This window comes from Malaclemys terrapin, chromosome 1, assembly GCF_027887155.1.
Source record: "Malaclemys terrapin pileata isolate rMalTer1 chromosome 1, rMalTer1.hap1, whole genome shotgun sequence".
In the NCBI taxonomy this organism is placed as follows: Eukaryota; Metazoa; Chordata; order Testudines; family Emydidae; genus Malaclemys; species Malaclemys terrapin.
Genome location: NC_071505.1, coordinates 332,716,961 through 332,735,473, shown reverse-complemented (window position 1 = coordinate 332,735,473; position 18,513 = coordinate 332,716,961). Strand labels below are relative to the sequence as shown.

General features: G+C 39.5%; 1 protein-coding gene and 1 long non-coding RNA gene across 15 annotated transcripts in view; one reads left to right on the top strand and one right to left on the bottom strand.

Moving 5' to 3' along the window:
* The window catches only part of DLG2 (discs large MAGUK scaffold protein 2), a 1,481,925-nt gene that overhangs the window by 51,743 nt on the left and 1,411,669 nt on the right, over window positions 1–18,513 (bottom strand). For all 14 annotated transcript variants that reach the window (XM_054015731.1, XM_054015732.1, XM_054015733.1 and 11 more), the window contains one exon: window positions 6,241–6,316. In XM_054015731.1, the coding sequence (XP_053871706.1) occupies window positions 6,241–6,316 (76 nt within the window). The remainder of the gene's footprint in view (window positions 1–6,240; window positions 6,317–18,513) is intronic.
* The window catches only part of LOC128830072 (uncharacterized), a 61,157-nt gene continuing 47,445 nt past the window's right edge, over window positions 4,802–18,513 (top strand). Inside the window, exon 1 of the long non-coding RNA XR_008443533.1 lies at window positions 4,802–4,867. This is a non-coding gene — a long non-coding RNA (uncharacterized LOC128830072). The remainder of the gene's footprint in view (window positions 4,868–18,513) is intronic.

Here is an 18,513-nt window from a genome sequence, read left to right as displayed (position 1 = left end):
CATATTACTAGTTAATGATTGTATGTTTTTGTGTGTTTAAGAACATAAGAGCATAAGCACATAAGAATGGCTGTACTGGGTCAGACCAAAGGTCCATCCAGCCCAGTATCCTGTCTACCAACAGTGGCCAATGCCAGGTTCCCCAGAGGGAGTGAACCTAACAGGTAATGATCAAGTGAACTCTCTCCTGCTTTCCATCACCACCCTCTGTTTACGTATATATTGTTAGAGGTTGACAATGTAACCAAACTGTTCCTGTCTGTCACTGTATTCTGTTAGTGATCAAAGGGAGATGTTAACATTTAGGTGGACTGTGAATGCAGTAATATCATTGTCTTTATTTTTCTTTGAAGTATGTAGTAAATTTCCTGTAAATGGTGGGAGATGGGCAGTTGCCTTATGCTAATTCATGTAGCTAATTACTGGTGGTGCTTAGGAAATAGGTTTTACTTCAAAGCCACAATACTTCACTCAAGAAACACTTGCTGTCAAGAGGCTGCCAGAGAATTATAAAAAGAACTCTAGGGCCCTGATCCTGTATCTCAGAGCTGCTAAAGCTTCATCAGGGGAAGTTTCAGTCACAAGACTGAGGGCTCCAGCTCCAGTCTGGATCACCCTGATATTGGACATTGGACTATAACCCATGGAACTAATTCTGAAAGAACTCTTGGCAACTCTAAAGCTCACCACCTCTACTGTGAAACCGACCTAAGAATTTTATTTATGTGTGTATGTATAATGATCTTTTAACCTATACTCTCGTTTCTTTTTTAATATATTTTAGTTTAGTGAATAAGAATTGGCTGTCAGTGTTTATTTGGGTAAGATCTGAAATATTTATTGACTTGGTGGGTAATGTGTCCGATCCTTTGGGATTGGTAGAACTTTTCATATGATGAACAAAATTTTCAGTAATCTTCATCATATCTGACTTGGCTGTCTGGGTGGGAGCCCAAGGCTGGATTGTTTTAAGGGAGATGTGTTTTTGGCTTCTGGGTAACCAGCAAGGTATTGTAGAAGCTATTTTGTTGCTGGCTTGATGAATCTAAGTACAAGAATAACCACCAGTTTTGAGGATTGTCTGCCCCATTCTTTGCAGTTTGCCCTGATTGAGCGATCTCAGTGTGGCCCCCCTGGGACCCTGGTCACACTAGTGGATAATGGATTTTGTTTTTTAAAGTGAATGTAGAGTTGAAAAGCACTGACAACACAGGGCTCCAACAGAAATAGAAAATAACTATTTGCACATTATGAAGGGCATATTCCATCTTATGCTTTGAGATACTTGAGCAATTTGATGGAAACAGGCAAACTTCATGAATATTAGAAACTCAAAGTAAGCTGTTGTAAAACTCTTTTCAAAAGAGTTACAAGATCTGTCATAAAAAAATGCCTCCAGCCCACATTCAAGAAACAATGTATGATGGGGGGTGGGGAGGGAGAGAGGAAGACTGGGACACAAGAGAGATGCTATTTTTGTCTGCTAAAAGACTCACTGCAATCACTGCAGGTAAGAGTAAAGCAGATTACAGTCTAGTTTCTTTTCACTTCTGTGATATTTCCATCCTCCAGTGCTGATGATTCTTTTCTTCAGTGCAAATCTTACAAGCATCAACTACTGTATGCCTTAAGTTTAGAAAGGGAAAATTTATTTTATTAAGTTTAAAGCCTGCAGTAGATGAAGTGTCCAAGAGCTGAATAGGCAACTTGGCAAATATGACGTTACTCGTTATTACTGACATGCTACCCTTTTATTGGAATAATGGGGAAGATCAGGCCTCAGTACAGCTCAGGAGAAGGGTTCAAAGATGACTTTTAAATCACCTTTGTGCTCCCCAGCTTTGGGGGCCCTCTAACTCCATTTCCAGTACATGCCATAAATTAGAGCAGCCTTGGGGATGTTCTATTTTATGCTGGCTGCCAATGACCCTAAGGGGCTGTTTTGAGAGTCAGAGATGGCTGAGGCATAGGGACATCCTGACTGTGTTACCTTACCATTGGCCATGCCCCCTATGCCTGAGGGCAGAGGGAGGCAGTGTATGAGCCGCTATGGCAGCTCCATGCTACCTGGGGATTTTTCTGCATAGTAGGTAGTTAAGCCAGCTTTAGCCCTGCTTTATACTTTGCTGTAGCCGTGCAAAGAAGCCGTAATGGACCAGAGGGAATAACCATTTACTTTGGTATTAAAACCCATGTGCAATAATGACTATCAAAGCCAAAATTGGAAGGAGCAGAGATGTGTGAATAGTTGTATTATTATAACAATTAAATGCATCGAACTAACAGTTTTAGTAGAAAGCTGAGCCAATAACTTCAAGGTTTATTCCTGTTTGATGAAATTACACTTGCTATTTATATCACTATCTGCAGAGTTCTTCATATTACCTAGGGCTTAGCCTCTCTAATTGGATTTATATTATTCCCATTATTAATGTCATTTAGGATTAAGATGAATTTTTGCCCCACATAAAATATTTTAATGTTTCATACACTGCTTGTACCTACAGTCATGAGGTCCCTGAGAATAAAATCGGAATGCTTTTAACAAGACAAGTAGAAGAGAGATGACAAAATGAATTAAATGTGACACTTCCTGAAGATAATACTCCATAAATGGCAGATTATACAGAAGTTCTTTAAATTATAGTTAATTTGAGTTTATTTGTTTATTTTATAAGTCACTTTTAAATTTATAGTTGAGGTTTCTTTATATATACAGTTCCAGTCCTATTCCAAATTCTATGCATTATGGCCAAACACCTTAGACGTTCGGTGCTGAAAGCTAGGCACATATTAAGAAATATAGGTAACTGTAGTCAACTGAAGCTGTGGGTATTCAAGTCTTCTGAAAATCAGGTTACTTATTTAGATTAGTGATTTTGGGTTGCCTAGTGTTTGGGTCTCCAACTACGGAAAACTTAAAAAACGCTTGATGTTCAGAATATGGATGTTCAAAAACTGAGTCAACCTAAATCACTACTCACTGGTCAAAATCATAGGTTATAGCTATATGACGCATTATGAACAAAATTGTTCAAATCACCTAAGTGACTTAAGGAGCATAAGTCTCATTTTCTAAAATGCTTAAGTCACTTGGGAGCCTGCATCCCAATGACTTCCAAATTGTCTTTGGAAAAAGCAACTGAGGCACTTTGAAAATTTTACACTGTAGCTATACTTGCAACAGACTTGTGAAGTCCATTGTTGAGCATTATTATTAAATACCCTCTGTCTGGCCAATGAGGAAGAGAGAAAAACAATTACTTTGCACTATTGAAATGAGAATGCTCAAGTGGATGCTGGATAAGATGAAAGCCATGATTCAGGCAGTCCCTCTGGAAATCAAGCAGAAAAATCTTATGGGAACAGAATTTTTGTGAGATATTCAGTACTTTCCCAGTTATTCTCAAAATAGAATTATTGTTAGAACAACCGTTCTTGTAGTGTTTCCAAAAGACGTGACCAAGAAAGATATAGGAAAGTGAAAATTAAACAAAAGTTAATCAAACATTGAAAATGCTTGGTTCTAGTGTGGGGTAAAAATTACATTCAGTTTGATTTTTATCTGAATCATATTGTCCACCCCAAATGTACAGGAATATAGGAGTAATAAGTTGGTGCTATTTGCTAATAGGCAACAGTAAATATTATGAGTTAGGCACTGTTAGAAAACAGGAAAACCTTTTAGCTAATTTGTCTACTTGATTTGACCATTTGATCTTTCTAGCTGATGTAAAACTTTCTAACTACTATGCATCTCTCTCTCCCCCTCTCTCTATTTATGCCCCGTTCATGATCATAGTATCTGGTGATGAGATACTGGAATGTGTGTTATAAACGGTGATGCATTTTCAATGGCTCAACTTCCTTTCACAGAGGGATGTAGGGTCGTCTTCTTTGCCTTGGCCCGTCAATAGGGGTCAGTAGCTCTTGTTTTTCCATCTCCAAGCCTTCGTGTCAAGCGCATCTTTCAAGCTGACACCAACCTCCCTCATCATCCCAAACTACCTTTTTCTAGATTTTCCTTGTAGGCTTTGTCCCATGACTCCTAGCTCTTACACTCTCTGGCCAACATGTCCCACATCATATGATCTCACATGACCCAGCTATCTCAGTTGATACTCCCTCAGCTCTTCTGTGGCAGACGAAAGAGGTTGATAGGTTTAGCTCAGTTTTCAGTAATGTTTATGTGAAATAAGCATGCTTCAGATCTGATAAATGAAAGATAGTGACGGGTAATTTGTATCCATTTTTAAAAAACAAAAAGAAAATGAATAGTGTCCCTTTAAAATAATCATTTAATTTAAATAATTTAATTTGAATAATTAAAACTTTATTTTCCATGCTGACGTTTAAATAGTGTTCTTTCCCCCACTCTGCTCATTTTCAACATGTTTACACATATAATCCCTAAATAGATTTTTTTAAGAAGGGAAAAACAGATTTTAGCACAGACTAACAAACAAAAATAAATTTCCAAAGGGTTGAATAGCCTGATTCTGTAATTATGCAATTTCCTAAATGTTGCAACAAGTAATGGAATGAGTGGCTGGAGATTAATGTTACATTGATGGCAAAGATAGAAGAACATTGTAGGAAATTATGAGATAATTAAATTCTCACCAGGCTCTGGTAAGGACCATTGGTAATATGAATGAATTATTCCCACAAGGTTTTGACAATATACAGGAAATGGACATTTTAAGAAGTGATCTGACTGATGATACAGTACCTGTTAAAAATTCACAAGGTTCCAGAAGAACTGTTACTTCAAATGAAAAATTTTGCTTTGACTTTGCAGGAGGTCCTATCGATTATGTCACTTGCATATGGATATAATGTACATAGAGCCTGATTCTGATCCCAGGTATGTTGGTGTGAATCTGGAAAAATTCTATTTAAGTCAATGCAGCTGTTCTTAATTTGCACTGAGATCAGAATCTGGTACACACACAATAGACAGATGGTGCTATTTGCAAGAGTGATTTTCTTTTCTTAAGAATTTTGCAAAAGAAATATTATGTGTATTATGTTAGCACCTGGATTTCCCACTGAAACTAGGACTCCATTATGCTAGGTTCTGGACATGCCCATAATAAAACACCCGCCCCCTCTCTGAAGAGCTTAGAGTCTACATAAACAAGACAGATAAAGACTGGGAGAAAGGAAGTGTTATCATTACAGTTTCCATGGATGAGGAACTGTGGCACAGCAACATTAAGAGTGGGATTTTCAAAAATGTGCCGTGTTGGCCCATCTCTGTTTCTATTGAAGTCTATGGGAGTTTTATGCTGATGGCTTTTGAAAATCCCATCCTATGTGGATTGCTAAAGCCCTAACTTAAGAGTGTAGTCCCATTTAAGTCATTTGGACTATCTGCACAATCTGTAATGTGTTCACCTAATGCTATAAATGTGAAAAATGTCTCAGTGGAAAAATATAATTTGATGTATATGATTATTGTAATTTTTTATACTACACTCTTTTTACGACTATTGCCATCCAGAATATTAGACTCACCACTACTTAGAATTCTTCAAAATGTCATATTACATCAACTATTAGACATGGCAGAACATGCTTTGGACTTCTAGAACAGTGAGATCCTTCTGTATTAATATACCAATTGAAGGGAAATTTAAACAAAACGAGTTTTAATTAGTTAGAATCATCCCTTCTGGAAATATTTTGCTAGTGAACAAACAAGTTCAAAATTACATTCTGGGGTGGCTGATCCTTTGTGCTTACTGTGGTACAAGTCTCTGTTCAATGTCTGTCACAACCATTAAAGTATTAAATCAGAAACATAGATTTTATTTCTCCGATTGATACTTTCATCTTTGCTATTAGTTTTAACAACTTTTGAAGTAAGAGGATTCATCTCTCTCTCTGTATGTCACTAAACAAACATACGTGTCGATGAATTTTGAAAGTCTTCCTTTCCCAAGCCAATACTTAACTAAATCCCATCAATAACAAAGACTGCTATTTCTTTTCTTATTATCTCCCTGTTAGGAGGCAATGTCTATTAGTACTATAGTACAAAAGTATATTAATTATTTAGCAGATCATGTCATACTTTACACTTTTCACCATACTCCAAACCTTAGTTAAAACAATCCCTTCTCTTTCTTGTGTTGCCATAATATGCTCAGTTTTAAAACAGACATAGCAATTTCATTTAACTCTTTGACAAGAGAGACATTCTGGCATCTTTCAGTATGTTTCTTTTTTACATACCCCTTTTGCATCAATCACCCCAGGTTTTGCATTAAACTTCACAGTCTTCAAACGTGCACGCTCCTTTCTTTCAACCCTGAAGAAAATTAAAGAAAAATAAATCATCACATCAGGATTATATTTTGTATTTATATAGTAACTTTCACCCAAGGATCTCAAAGCACTCTCAAAGTGTCACAAAGACACTAACTCCAACTGCACTCCTGTAAAATAAGTAATTATTATTATTATTCCTATTTTATAAATGGGTAAACTAAGAACCACAAAGGTCAAGTGGCTTGGCCAAAGTCACAGAACCATTCAGTGTCAGAGATGTGACTAGATCCCAGGAGTCCTGACTTCTAGTACCCTCTTTTAATCATTGAAACAATGTTGCGTCCCAAAACAAATAGATGTTGAGTATAATTTTCAAAAGTATCTAAGTCCTATTTTCAAAAGTGAGTTAGGCACTTATATGTTTAAATCCCACTGATTTTCAATTAGACTAAGGGCCAGATTTTTCAGTGGGAGTTGCAGGTGCTAATTACCTTTACACATCTGGCTTTAAGTGCCAAAGTTATTTTTGAAAATGGGATGTAGACTCCTAAATCACTTGAATGCTTTTGAAAATTTTACCCTTGGAAAATAGTATGCAATATCCTTAGGCATGAATTTACTGTTTTCAAAACTAGTTGAAATGTTATCTTAAAAATTCTCACCTGAAATATGTAGGGATGCTGTATGTTAAATTATACTCCTTTTCAAGTGCAGAGAAGTTTTGCTTGAGGCCTTTAAATTACTTTATATATGTATAGGCTCACCTCAACTGTATTTCTGTAGAGACTTATAATACTTGGAGGCAGGATAGTGATGGGCATAGCCACTCAAACACATTACGAATTGGACTTGCATACACCTTATAAAACGTTGTCTTCCACAAACATGATTAAGCACAAGCAGATGAGGGATGTGAAAAATATACTTTTTCTCCTGTTTGAGTCAACGCTGGCTAAAGTATTTGATTACTGAAAACAAATATCAGGGGATCTTGTGGGATTTGATACTCTGGGATGGTAGTAGATTTGGCAGATGGCTAAGCATGGCATAGGCGCTGACACTGAGGGGTACTCCAGCACCCCCAGAAAAAAAATGATGGGTGCTGAGCATCCAAACCGGCAACCCCCTTACAGGTCCTCCCCTTCCCTCCAGGGCCTCCTGCCCGCCGCAGATCAGCTATTCTGTGGTGTGCAGGAGGCATGAGGGAGGGATGGGGGAGGAACGAGGGTGGGGTGCGCTCAGGGAGGGGGCAGAATGGGGCGGGGCAGGCGGGGCAGGGTGGGGCCTTGGGGGAAGGGGTGGAGTGGGGTGGAGCCTGGGGTGGAGCCGGGAGGGAGCACCCCAGGCACATTCGAAAGTTGGCTCCTCTGAAGCAAGGCATTGGTGATGCAGATATTATAATACTGTATACAGGTTTGGTTTAAAAAGGATGCTGAAAAACTGGAGAGGGTAAATAAAAAGCCACAAAAATGGTTTGAAGGCTGGAGAAAATGCCTTATAGCAAGAGCTCAATGTATTTAGTTCATCAAAAAAGAAGATTGAGAGATGATTTGATTACAGTGTTTAAGTACCTTCACAGGGAGAAAATACCAGGTACTAAAGGGCTCTTTAATCTAGCAGAAAAAGACATAAAAACCCCCTCATAGTTGGAAGCTGAAGTCAAATAAATTGAAATGGGAATTTTAGGCACAAATTTTTAACAGTGAATTTGATTAACCACTGGAACAAAGTACAGAATTCTCCATCTCTTGATACCTTCAAATCAAGACTAGATGCCTTTTTGAAAGTTATGCTTTAGCCAAACACAAATTACTCCTCCCAATAAGGGTTTAACTGGGTGAAATTTTAGTGGCCTGTGATATACAGGAGGTCAGACAAGATGTTCGAATGGTCCCCTTTGGCCTTAAACTCTGAGTCTATGCACTTGGTTTCCATCATTGAGTGGACTAACAATATTTTTAAAGGAAGTGTGATTAAAATTTAAAGTGCATTAACATAATGAAATGCACACAGCATATGGTATAATATTGAAAACTATACCATATGAATCTCTAGGAATATGGAAAGTGCATAATTAAATATGCATTACTATAAGCATCTGATGTATTATATAGTGCACTCTTGAGTACTGCAAGTAAAGAATGCTTCTATAATGGGAAATTAAAAATAATCTAAAGCAAGAGAGAGATATAGAAATAAAGGTAAACAAAACAAAACAAAATGCAGAAAAGAAATCCAAAAGAAGCAGGAGAAAAGGTAGGAGCCCAACAATCCCTCCTCATCTTTATTGATATAGGCATTATTGTAAAAGATGTCATTTATCAGCCTTGCAAAATCATCAGAAGAATTTACTAGTCGAGGCACACAAATGTGATCACCTGTTTATAGTAGAAAAGGTAATCTTATCTGTTCAAAATTCTTAATTGCTGTAGTAGATCTGGTGAGTTCAATATCGCAAAGCTAGCCTACAAGTCTACCCTCCTCTGACCTATACTGGACAGTGAATAGTTGGACAGTAAGTGAGGAATGTTAGATAATCCAGATTGGTCTAAATATTCCTTCCCCCCGCACCTGTCTAGTACAGTTTCTCATGTAAGAAGCTGGATTAGGTACATGCAAATCATCTAGTTCCTGAGAATAAATACAGAGCTCTTCTAGTTTTTGAGTCTCAATGGTAAATATGAAGTTTTGTCTTTTCATAGTTCAATAAATAACAAAATGTGCTCCCTTCTATCTGAGTGGACTTTTATTTTTCTTACTGAAAAACACTGAAATGCAGGTTACTATAGTTACAGCTGAATTTTGGGATAAATGTTTCTCTGTAAATGTAGAATAGAAACAGCTGAAATGCATCCTTCAAATTCAATCTGTGATATTAAAGCCAAAGGAACAGCCTTAAATTTTAAAGTAACAGATGAAGTCCCATGACAGAATGGGTAAAACATGAAGACTTGAGGCTGTGTAATCTCCTAAATAGGAGGGACGTCTGCTGAGAAAATAATTAGCTCAAAGCTGAACACAGTTTTCTAATTATCAATCTGTGTTAATATTAATTCTCATTCCTATCTTTCCTAACCTTCTAAAGTAGTTGCTTTGAATTTTATTTCTGATTCATTGCACAGAGAAACTTGAAAATGAGCCATAAAACCAGATCTGGTTTATGTAATGCCTCAGAATGACTCTAGCAATCATGCAGATATCACGCTGCTATTTGTAGGCAATGCAGACAAAATATATGCCACAATCTACATTGCCTTGAAAGGTATATAAATAATAAATGTAGTGAACTGCCGTTAATAATCCAGACACATTCACTAAGAACATTTATAAACGGTTATATTGCCTGCGGAAAACTGAGTGTTTCATAAGCTAATGATATATTATAAGTAGTGCAAATAGTAGTGCTTATAGTTAAAGTTGCCTAACACTTTCCATTATAAGACACTATAACTTTGCCAATTTTAATCTTCAGCCTGAAATTTCTCATTATAAGTGTCTAGCTCAGGACAATTTTATTTTTTTAAGTTTCAGTTGTTAACAATTCTCACAGCCATTTGGGTGAGAAACTTGTGCCTCCATGTTTTGGAGGGGTTAACTGAAATTGGGCAGAGGGGTAACCCTGGTGTCAAGGATGTGCCCTTTGTTTTTCCTGTGCAAATTTGCCCACATTTCTCTGAAGTCTCTGAAGAATTGCACCTTGCATGTGCTCAGTAGAGACTTGTTAGAGTTTGGCAGCTAAATTCTCCAAAGACTGCATCTACACTGAGAGCAAAGAGACTGTCTCGTCTGTGCTTGCAAATCTGATAGCGCCCAGGTAGCACGGAGGAGGAGGAACCAGAGGGGTGAGGAACAGGGTTTGGCTGAAGAGCTACAGGTGTGTGTGGGAGGGGCAGGAGCAGGAACACTGGGGAGAGGGTGGGAGAGGAGTGTGGAGTTCAGGGCAGGGGTTATGAGTCATATTTTTTGGGGAGGGGGGAGGCAGGAGCAGATGGGAGAGAGGAGGGCAGGAGCCATGGAAGGAGGGGGAAGGATAGGAGCAGTGGAAAAAGAAAATGGACAGGAATTGGGGGAGAATAGGATCAGATGGGGATAGGGAGAGGCCAGGGGGAGAGGACCAGAGGATCTGTAACTATTAAAGCACACTCTCCTACTGAACCTGAAACTGAACCCATTATTCCCAAGTCTCAAGATTCCTTTGCTGTGAAACTCACTGGCAAAGTGTGTGTGTGCATTCACCTCTAGTGGCAGATCCACACAGAAGATACTTTATGCTTTCTGCTGCTACTAGTTACTCCATTCGCTTATGCAGCAGAGGATTGTGCAGTGGATCTCACCCTGATGATGACCCATGTGGGGGGTCAGTATGGTTCCACATGATGGAATTTCTGTTTTTTCAATTTTCAGGTTTTTAAAAAAAAGTTACACCCCACAAAAGTATTTTATAAGAATTTTAAATTTGCAAAAACAAGTACTCAGAAGTGAAAAATCAGGCGCTAAATTTCTTAGATTGGGCATACAAAATTAATTAAGACCTCTGACAGTTTTGGTTTAATCTCTCTACCTCTATTCCTCATGCGTACAATGCAGATAATAATTCCAGTTCATCTCACAGGGTGCTGTGAAGGAAGATAAATTCATTAACGTTTCTAAAGGTACTAAGAAGAGCCCATGCAGAAATAAATAATTATTTATTCAGTGCAGGATTAGGATGGTGTGCCATAATAGTGCATCGAATGAAAAGAAATATTGAGTAACTACCAGTGCAACAAGCACCATCTAATCTGGTGCACTGACTGAGCAGGAGTGTTGTAGAAAAAAATGGCATGTGATCATGTAATTAAAGACTGTATCATAATTTGGGCTCCCTGTTTGTCACGGAGGTCGCAGATTCTGTGACTTCGTCAGTGGCCAGTGTGGCTGACCCCAGGGCCGCCCAAGCAGCTGGCTCTGGGGCCAGCTGCTCAGGTGAACCCGGGGAGAGCCACTCTGGCCACTGCCGGAGCAGCTCTGCAGCCAGTCACTTGGGTAGCTCTGCAAGCAGACGCACCAGCCATTGCTCTGAGCAGCTGACCCTGGGGATCGCCTGACCAGCAGCCAATGCTGCTGGTCTTGGGGGTGGTGGGAGCAGCCACAGCTCGGCTGCTCCTGGCAGCAGTCCTGGGGTAGCTGCTTGCCCTCCGGGCCTTCCCCCCACCGGGCAGCGGACAGAGCGGCCGCTGAGCCCTCAGGATTCCCCCGACAGCAGAGCAGCAACGGGCAGCCCCCAGGGTTCTCCTCCCCGCAGCAGCTGGTGCTGCGGGGCTCCCCCCACCCACAGGTGGTGCCCTGGCTCCTCCCCTTGCAGCACCCCCCCGCCCAAAGATTCAATCAGCGATATTTATGGTATAAGTCCTGGACAGGTCATGGGCCGTGATTGTTTGTTTCTTGCCCATGTCTTGTCCATGACTTTTACTAAAAATACCCATGATTAAATCGTAGCCTTAATCATAAAGTATACACATAAGGAGGCCAAATTAAGGTTTTATTCGCAACCTTAATTTTGGCATTTCCTAACTTGTGAATGCTTGATATTGCAACTTTAATGTCCTTTGAACTTTTTAATGTGATAAATTTATATATATATATATATATATATATATATATATATATATATATATGAACTTAAAGCCTTTTCATTTGCAAATACCATTGGAAATCAGTGTTTTCTGACTCTCTTGCAAAGGTTGACATGGCAAACACCTAAAGAATGTATAAATCAACATTCTTTACAATGCTTTAGATGTTAGCAACATCATCAACCGGGAAAGCTCAATACTCTCAACTCCAGTTTTGGCAGGTGAATAAACAAGGAACTGATTTTCAACAGGTTGATTTAAAACAGTTTTTCAAACTTTAAATTCACCTCTTCTGTACAAAGCCAGATTACTTGGGCTTTGTCCATGGAGCTACATGCAGTAGTGGCTATTCAACCCCCATAACTTGCATGGGGTGGGACTGCCGCATAGTCAATCTGCAGCTGCTACTCCAGCTCAGAGGTCACTGCCTTTCCATGCTCCACATGTAGGAGTTCTGGCCCACTACAACCATGTAGCCACAGATCCTGTGTCCTCTTGAATGGCCCGTTGAAGTCTTGCAAATATCACTCACTCCCACTCTGCTTAGTTCCAGGCACAAAGCCTGATTTGTAGAACTAGTCAGAAAACATATTTCATGAATCCCTCCACTTTCCTCTTATGTCTCTATGGGTTTCTCCAGATAACAGCTTTAAACACACAGAGCAAGGACGGGGAAGGAGATTTGCCTCTCAGAACTAGAAGTTGGGATTTCCTGCTAATGCTAAACAATAGCATATATATGGCTTTGGAATCTGGGCTACCAGATTAAGCTGAGTGGGTTGATAAAGAATTACAATTTACATTTGGGTTTTTAAAATCTCACCTACTTGAATTCATTCCTGTCAATTATTAAACTGGGATCCTTCAACTCGGATGTGTATGGAAATTTAGCAGACGTGAGATCCATATATTACCACACTAATGAAACACAGAGCTATTGTAACCCACACACCTTCTGGGTGCGGTGTTCTGTCCCATCTAATGGCACCGAGACCACTTAGAGAGAGAGAGATAAAATGAGTCGTTCTACAGCCTTAGCTAACAGCCAGTTAGCTTTTAGCTCATGCAGTAGACGCTCATGCCCTATGCTCCAGAGGTCCCCGGTTTGATCCTGCCTGCCGACGACCGGGGTCTGTCGGTGTTACACTATCACTACGCTTGGGCCAATTTCTAGCCTGGCATAACTAGACACAGTCCAACTGACTTCAACAGATTTGGGCCTATTTATGAATGAGGCTATAGGTAAAATTTTCAGAACTTAAGTCCCATTTTCAAAAGTGACAGTCACTTGGGTACTTAGCACCATTGATTTTTAGTGAGATTTAGGCTCCCAAGTCACTTTTGCAAATGAGGATTAGCCTCCTAACTGCATTCGGAGCTTTAAAAAATTTTATCCAGTGCATTTAAATCTTAGTAATATCAAATAAGTGGGTTTCTGGGTTCCATTTATAAAACAAAATGAGTAGTTTAGTGGTTTGGCATTGCTTGATCTGAAGAGCCAGCATTTGTGGCCTTATGAGACAAACTCTACTTCAGTCACAGTGGAGTAAATCCTGAATAATGCTACAGTGGAGTTATCCAGGTTTACACTGATGTAGCTGAAAGCAGAAGCTGATTCTATGTGTTTGCCAATGAAAAGGGGCCTACAAGTAACATTTTCAAAAGTGTCTAAGTGAATTATGAGCATAAAAAATGCTCATAATAAATTATAAAAAGGATAATTTTGAAATCTATTGATTGTCAATGAAAACTTAGACTCCTTAGTACCTAAATCGCTTCTGAAAATGGGACATAGGCACTTTTGAAAATTTTACCTTAACTCTTTGGGGTAAACCGGAAACACAAAGAAACTATACGCAGATTCACCTCATATGAATGTATTACTGGCAAGGATTATGCCGCTTGTAGAACTTTAGAAGCCATGGTCCGGACAAACAAATGGGTTTCCAATCAGGCCATAGCTGCACTGACCAAGTATTAGCCTTGACAACACACACAGAGGCTGCATTCCAATGAAAACTCAAATCTGGGACAGCTTTCTTAGGCTTATCTGCTGCCTATGACACAATGTGGAGGAATGGCCTCCTCCTGAAAGCCAGGAAAATTATCCCATGCAACGATAAAATTCTTCCAAGACATTCTGACCAACCTTTTGTGTTTTCCTGAGCAACCAGGTCAGCAGGCCATGCACTCTCAATGATGGCCTACCACAAGGATCAGTCTTAGCACCGACCCTGTTTAATATCCACACCAGTGGTCTTCACCGAACATCATCACAGAAATTAATGGTGATGACATTGCTTTGACCATACAGGCACAGGATTTACCTACACAGAACAAATCCTCACTAAGGATGGAACCTTAAAACCATTTTAATATGGAATAATATTTATTATACTGACGGCTAAACCCAAAATCATTCAGCTTATTGTGTCAGCATTTCATCTAAACAATCAAATGGTTAGGCAGGAACAGCACATGGACTTCTGTGGAATGCAGATAAAACATGATCCCACCCTGAAATATGACCAGCACCTGAAAAATATTCATGACAGAATTAAGATACATGTGAATTTCATCCAGAAACTGGCAGGAATGACCTGGGAGCCAATGCAAAAACTTTACAGACCTTGTCACTGGCTCTTATCTCCTGAACTGCAAAATACTGCTCACCCATCTGGACACATCGCTCACACACATTGCTTGTTGACTGTCAATTTAAGAGTGTCATGCAGATTAATATGGACAGAATAAAACAAATGCCACAACCATGGCTTCCTGTACTGGTGCACATCCACCCATCCCAAGTTCATTGCAATACCAGAATTCTTTGGAGGCTCCATCATGTTCAAGGGAACAAGAATCTTCCAATACACGAAGACCTAAATAATATACTGAGATTCTGATTCAAATCCAGAAAATCTTTTAGGCTGGCAATGCAAGAGCTCAAAGATTCAGGGTTTCTCCCTGAAGATCAGTGGTGAGCAAGGTGGAAGGACACCAACATCCTGAAAAAAACACCATAACAAGGACCCAACTGAAGAACCCAGTGGTTCTTCAATCCTACAAAAAATATGGACCACTTTGAATCGCATCTGCACATCGCCTGGCAGACATGCCTACCTTCTCCATAAATGGAATCTGAGATACAATCCTATTTGTGACTGAGGAAATGGACTTAAACTATGGAACACCTTGTCAATCAATGGCCCAAGTAATCATGTGATGATGGAATCATTGCCATTCACTCCGCATCACCTAAAGTAATCAATTGGATCATTAACCTAGACTTGGGCATCGAACATTGCTGTTTTTAAGCCATACAGAAGAAGCAGAAGAATGTAATATGCTGTAAGTGGATGGTTAATGGATTACTGAAAAGTTTACTAACAAATTTATAACACCACAGATTAGTTTTCTTTTGGAGATGTAAAATAATAGGCAAGATATGCTTTAAATTTTCATAGTCATATTCATCTGTGATGTAAATGAAGGTGTAAATTACATGTTGGGGTGTGAAACCAAGTACAAGTGGTTGGGGTTGCTTAATTTGTATTGATTTAGCATTCAGCTGGTTTGCAGAATGAGCATAATGCTAGAAAGTGTAGTAAGAAAAGTTACTAAATAGAGTGCAAAATAAAATGTGTGTTTGATAAAACTTATTTTATCTTACACCCTTCTGTTAGAGTAAGGAAGCAGGAAAATAACTATCTTTCCCGTTGGCATGTGAGTTTTGCCCACCCATTGAATGCCAGATCAGTGCAAACATGTTTTACCATTTCCACCCATTTTCAGACCCTTTTACCACACCCAGTACACAACTTCTCCATCACTTACATCCCTGCTCACTTTGGCCCAGAGACTTCCAGGCTTGTTGTAAGCATTCATTCAAGGTCTGATTTTGACCACAAATGTCCATTCTCCAACTGATTTTTGAGCAATATTAGACCTCATTAATTGGCTTTTTATTGAAACAACATGTGTAAATGCACTAGGACAAAACTTGTTCTCTCTCTGAAGAATTCAGGTCTTCATGGTCAGAATTTTGCCAACTGATGGTAGCTCAGCACTGGTTTATTGTCCGATAAAAGTGGTACAGTTACTATTATGGAAAAATGTGCCGTTGTAAGATTGGGGAGGAAAAATCCTTTTAACCTGTTTAAAGATCAAGACTTCATGAGCTGTTACAAAAATAATTGACTTGCCACACTCCCATGAAGCTATCTCGGTGGTTAATGGTCTTTGTGAAAGCTAATTCTTATTTTAAATTGAAAAATATTAATAAAGTTCATCTTATATAAAAATGTCTCTTGCAAGCAAAGCCACTTTCAATGAAGCTTATGGTTAGTGCTTTCCTGGACTCACAGTACATCCTTATTCTACTGTGATGTTTCTCCTGCTTGCAAAAGAATGAGGTGAGGGGAATACACACATGCATATCAATTTTAGTCTATATTTATCTTTTCCCATTAGATTAGCAACTGTGCTCAAGTAACTCACTTCAGATAAAGCTAACGAGACCATGCTATTTTAAAAAGCTTTATCTTTCTGGGATTAAAATCTTGAGGGATTTTTAAAAAGGTATCTAATTTAGAAGAGAAACATAAGTAAAACTCAGTTGAGTGGATAAACATGTTCTTCTGACAAGTCGGGCGGAATAACAAATTTAAGATGCCTTTTTAGCCAGAAGGATTTTTGCAATTGGCAAACCTCTGGTTCCTTGTCCTTGAAAAATGTTTATGAAAGACTTTTTTTGTGTTCTTTTTTCATCTTTTGCCCTGTAGAATCTAAGAAGAAAAAAATAATTGTGCAAGCTCTGTACAGTTGAAAACAACACAACAGACTGATATCACTTTAAACATTTGTTCTGTAAAATATAGATATAATTTGCATAGACCCCTCCCCCCCATGTATTTGAAAATGATATTCTCAAATACCATTTGACTGGTGGACTGCACTCTCAGCAAGTTTGCAGATGACACTAAACTGGGAGGCGTGGTAGATACACTGGAGGGTAGGGATCGGATACAGAGGGACCTAGATAAATTAGAGGATTGGGCCAAAAAAAACCTGATGAGGTTCAACAAGGACAAGTGCAGAGTCCTGCACTTAGGACGGAAGAATCCTATGCACTGCTACAGACTAGGGACTGAATGGCTAGGTAGCAGTTCTGCAGAAAAGGACCTAGGGGTCACAGTGGACGAGAAGCTGGATATGAGTCAACAGTGTGCTCTTGTTGCCAAGAAGGCTAACGGCATTTTGGGCTGTATAAGTAGGGGCATTGCCAGCAGATCGAGGAACGTGATTGTTCCCCTTTATTCGACATTGGTGAGGCCTCATCTGGAGTACTGTGTCCAGTTTTGGGCCCCACACTACAAGAAGGATGTGGAAAAATTGGAAAGAGTCCAGCGGAGGGCAACAAAAATGATTAGGGGTCTGGAGCACATGACTTATGAGGAGAGGCTGAGGGAACTGGGATTGTTTAGTCTCCAGAAGAGAAGAATGAGGGGGGATTTGATAGCTGCTTTCAACTATCTGAAGGGGGGTTCCAAAGAGGATGGAGCTCGGCTGTTCTCAGTGGTGTCAGATGACAGAACAAGGAGCAATGGTCTCAAGTTGCAGTGGGGAGGTCTAGGTTGGATATTAGGAAACACTGTTTCACTAGGAGGGTTGTGAAGCACTGGAATGCGTTACCTAGGGAGGTGGTGGAATCTCCTTCCTTGGAGGTTTTTAAGGCCCGGCTTGACAAAGCCCTGGCTGGGATGATTTAGTTGGGAATTGGTCCTGCTTTGAGCAGGGGGTTGGACTAGATGACCCCCTGAGGTCCCTTCCAACCCTGATATTCTATGATTCTATGATTCTCAGAATGACTTCAAATCTGATAGACGGTTTTGTGACTGGATACATTTAAAACAAAAGAAGTTTTAGGGTAAATTAACCCTGCTTCTGTTGAAATAACAAGCAAAACTCTCGATTTCAGAGGCAGCAGCAGTGGGATTGGTGACAATATAGGGCTAGATTATGATGATACGATCTGCATTAAATTAAGGGCACTCAATTCATTGCCATTTTGGATCCTTAGAGCGAATTCATGCAACTCTTACTCAGAGAGTGAGTGCAGGAAAAGATAAGGGCAGGTATATATGCATTGACATTCATAAGGTGGGGTGTTCCTACCTCCAGTGACCTGTATCTAGAGTAAATTGGAACACCAGCTTTGAGTGGCTTCTTTATACTTCTCTAATTATGGCTATTGACCTTAATAGAAAGCTGCACCCATTTTGCTTATCCCACCAGTATGAGAGTTCACAAGGTGAGCAGCAGTTCTCATTATCTCATTAAACAGTGATGTGTAGAAGATTCATTCCAACTGGCATTTCTAAATCTAATTCTAAAGATGACCAATTCCAGATAAAATGAAGTAATCTGTGGCACTAGTTGTGTGAGAGAGATTATAACCTGGATTCCAACAAGCTTTAAAATTGGTTTAACCCTAATATTTTAAACATACCCTCATGCCAAATTCTGGGCTGATTGACACCTCATGGCACTGCATTGGCTCTGGGGTCTGAGATACACAATCATGTAATGTCTGTCTACTGATGTTACTCTACTCTCTTGT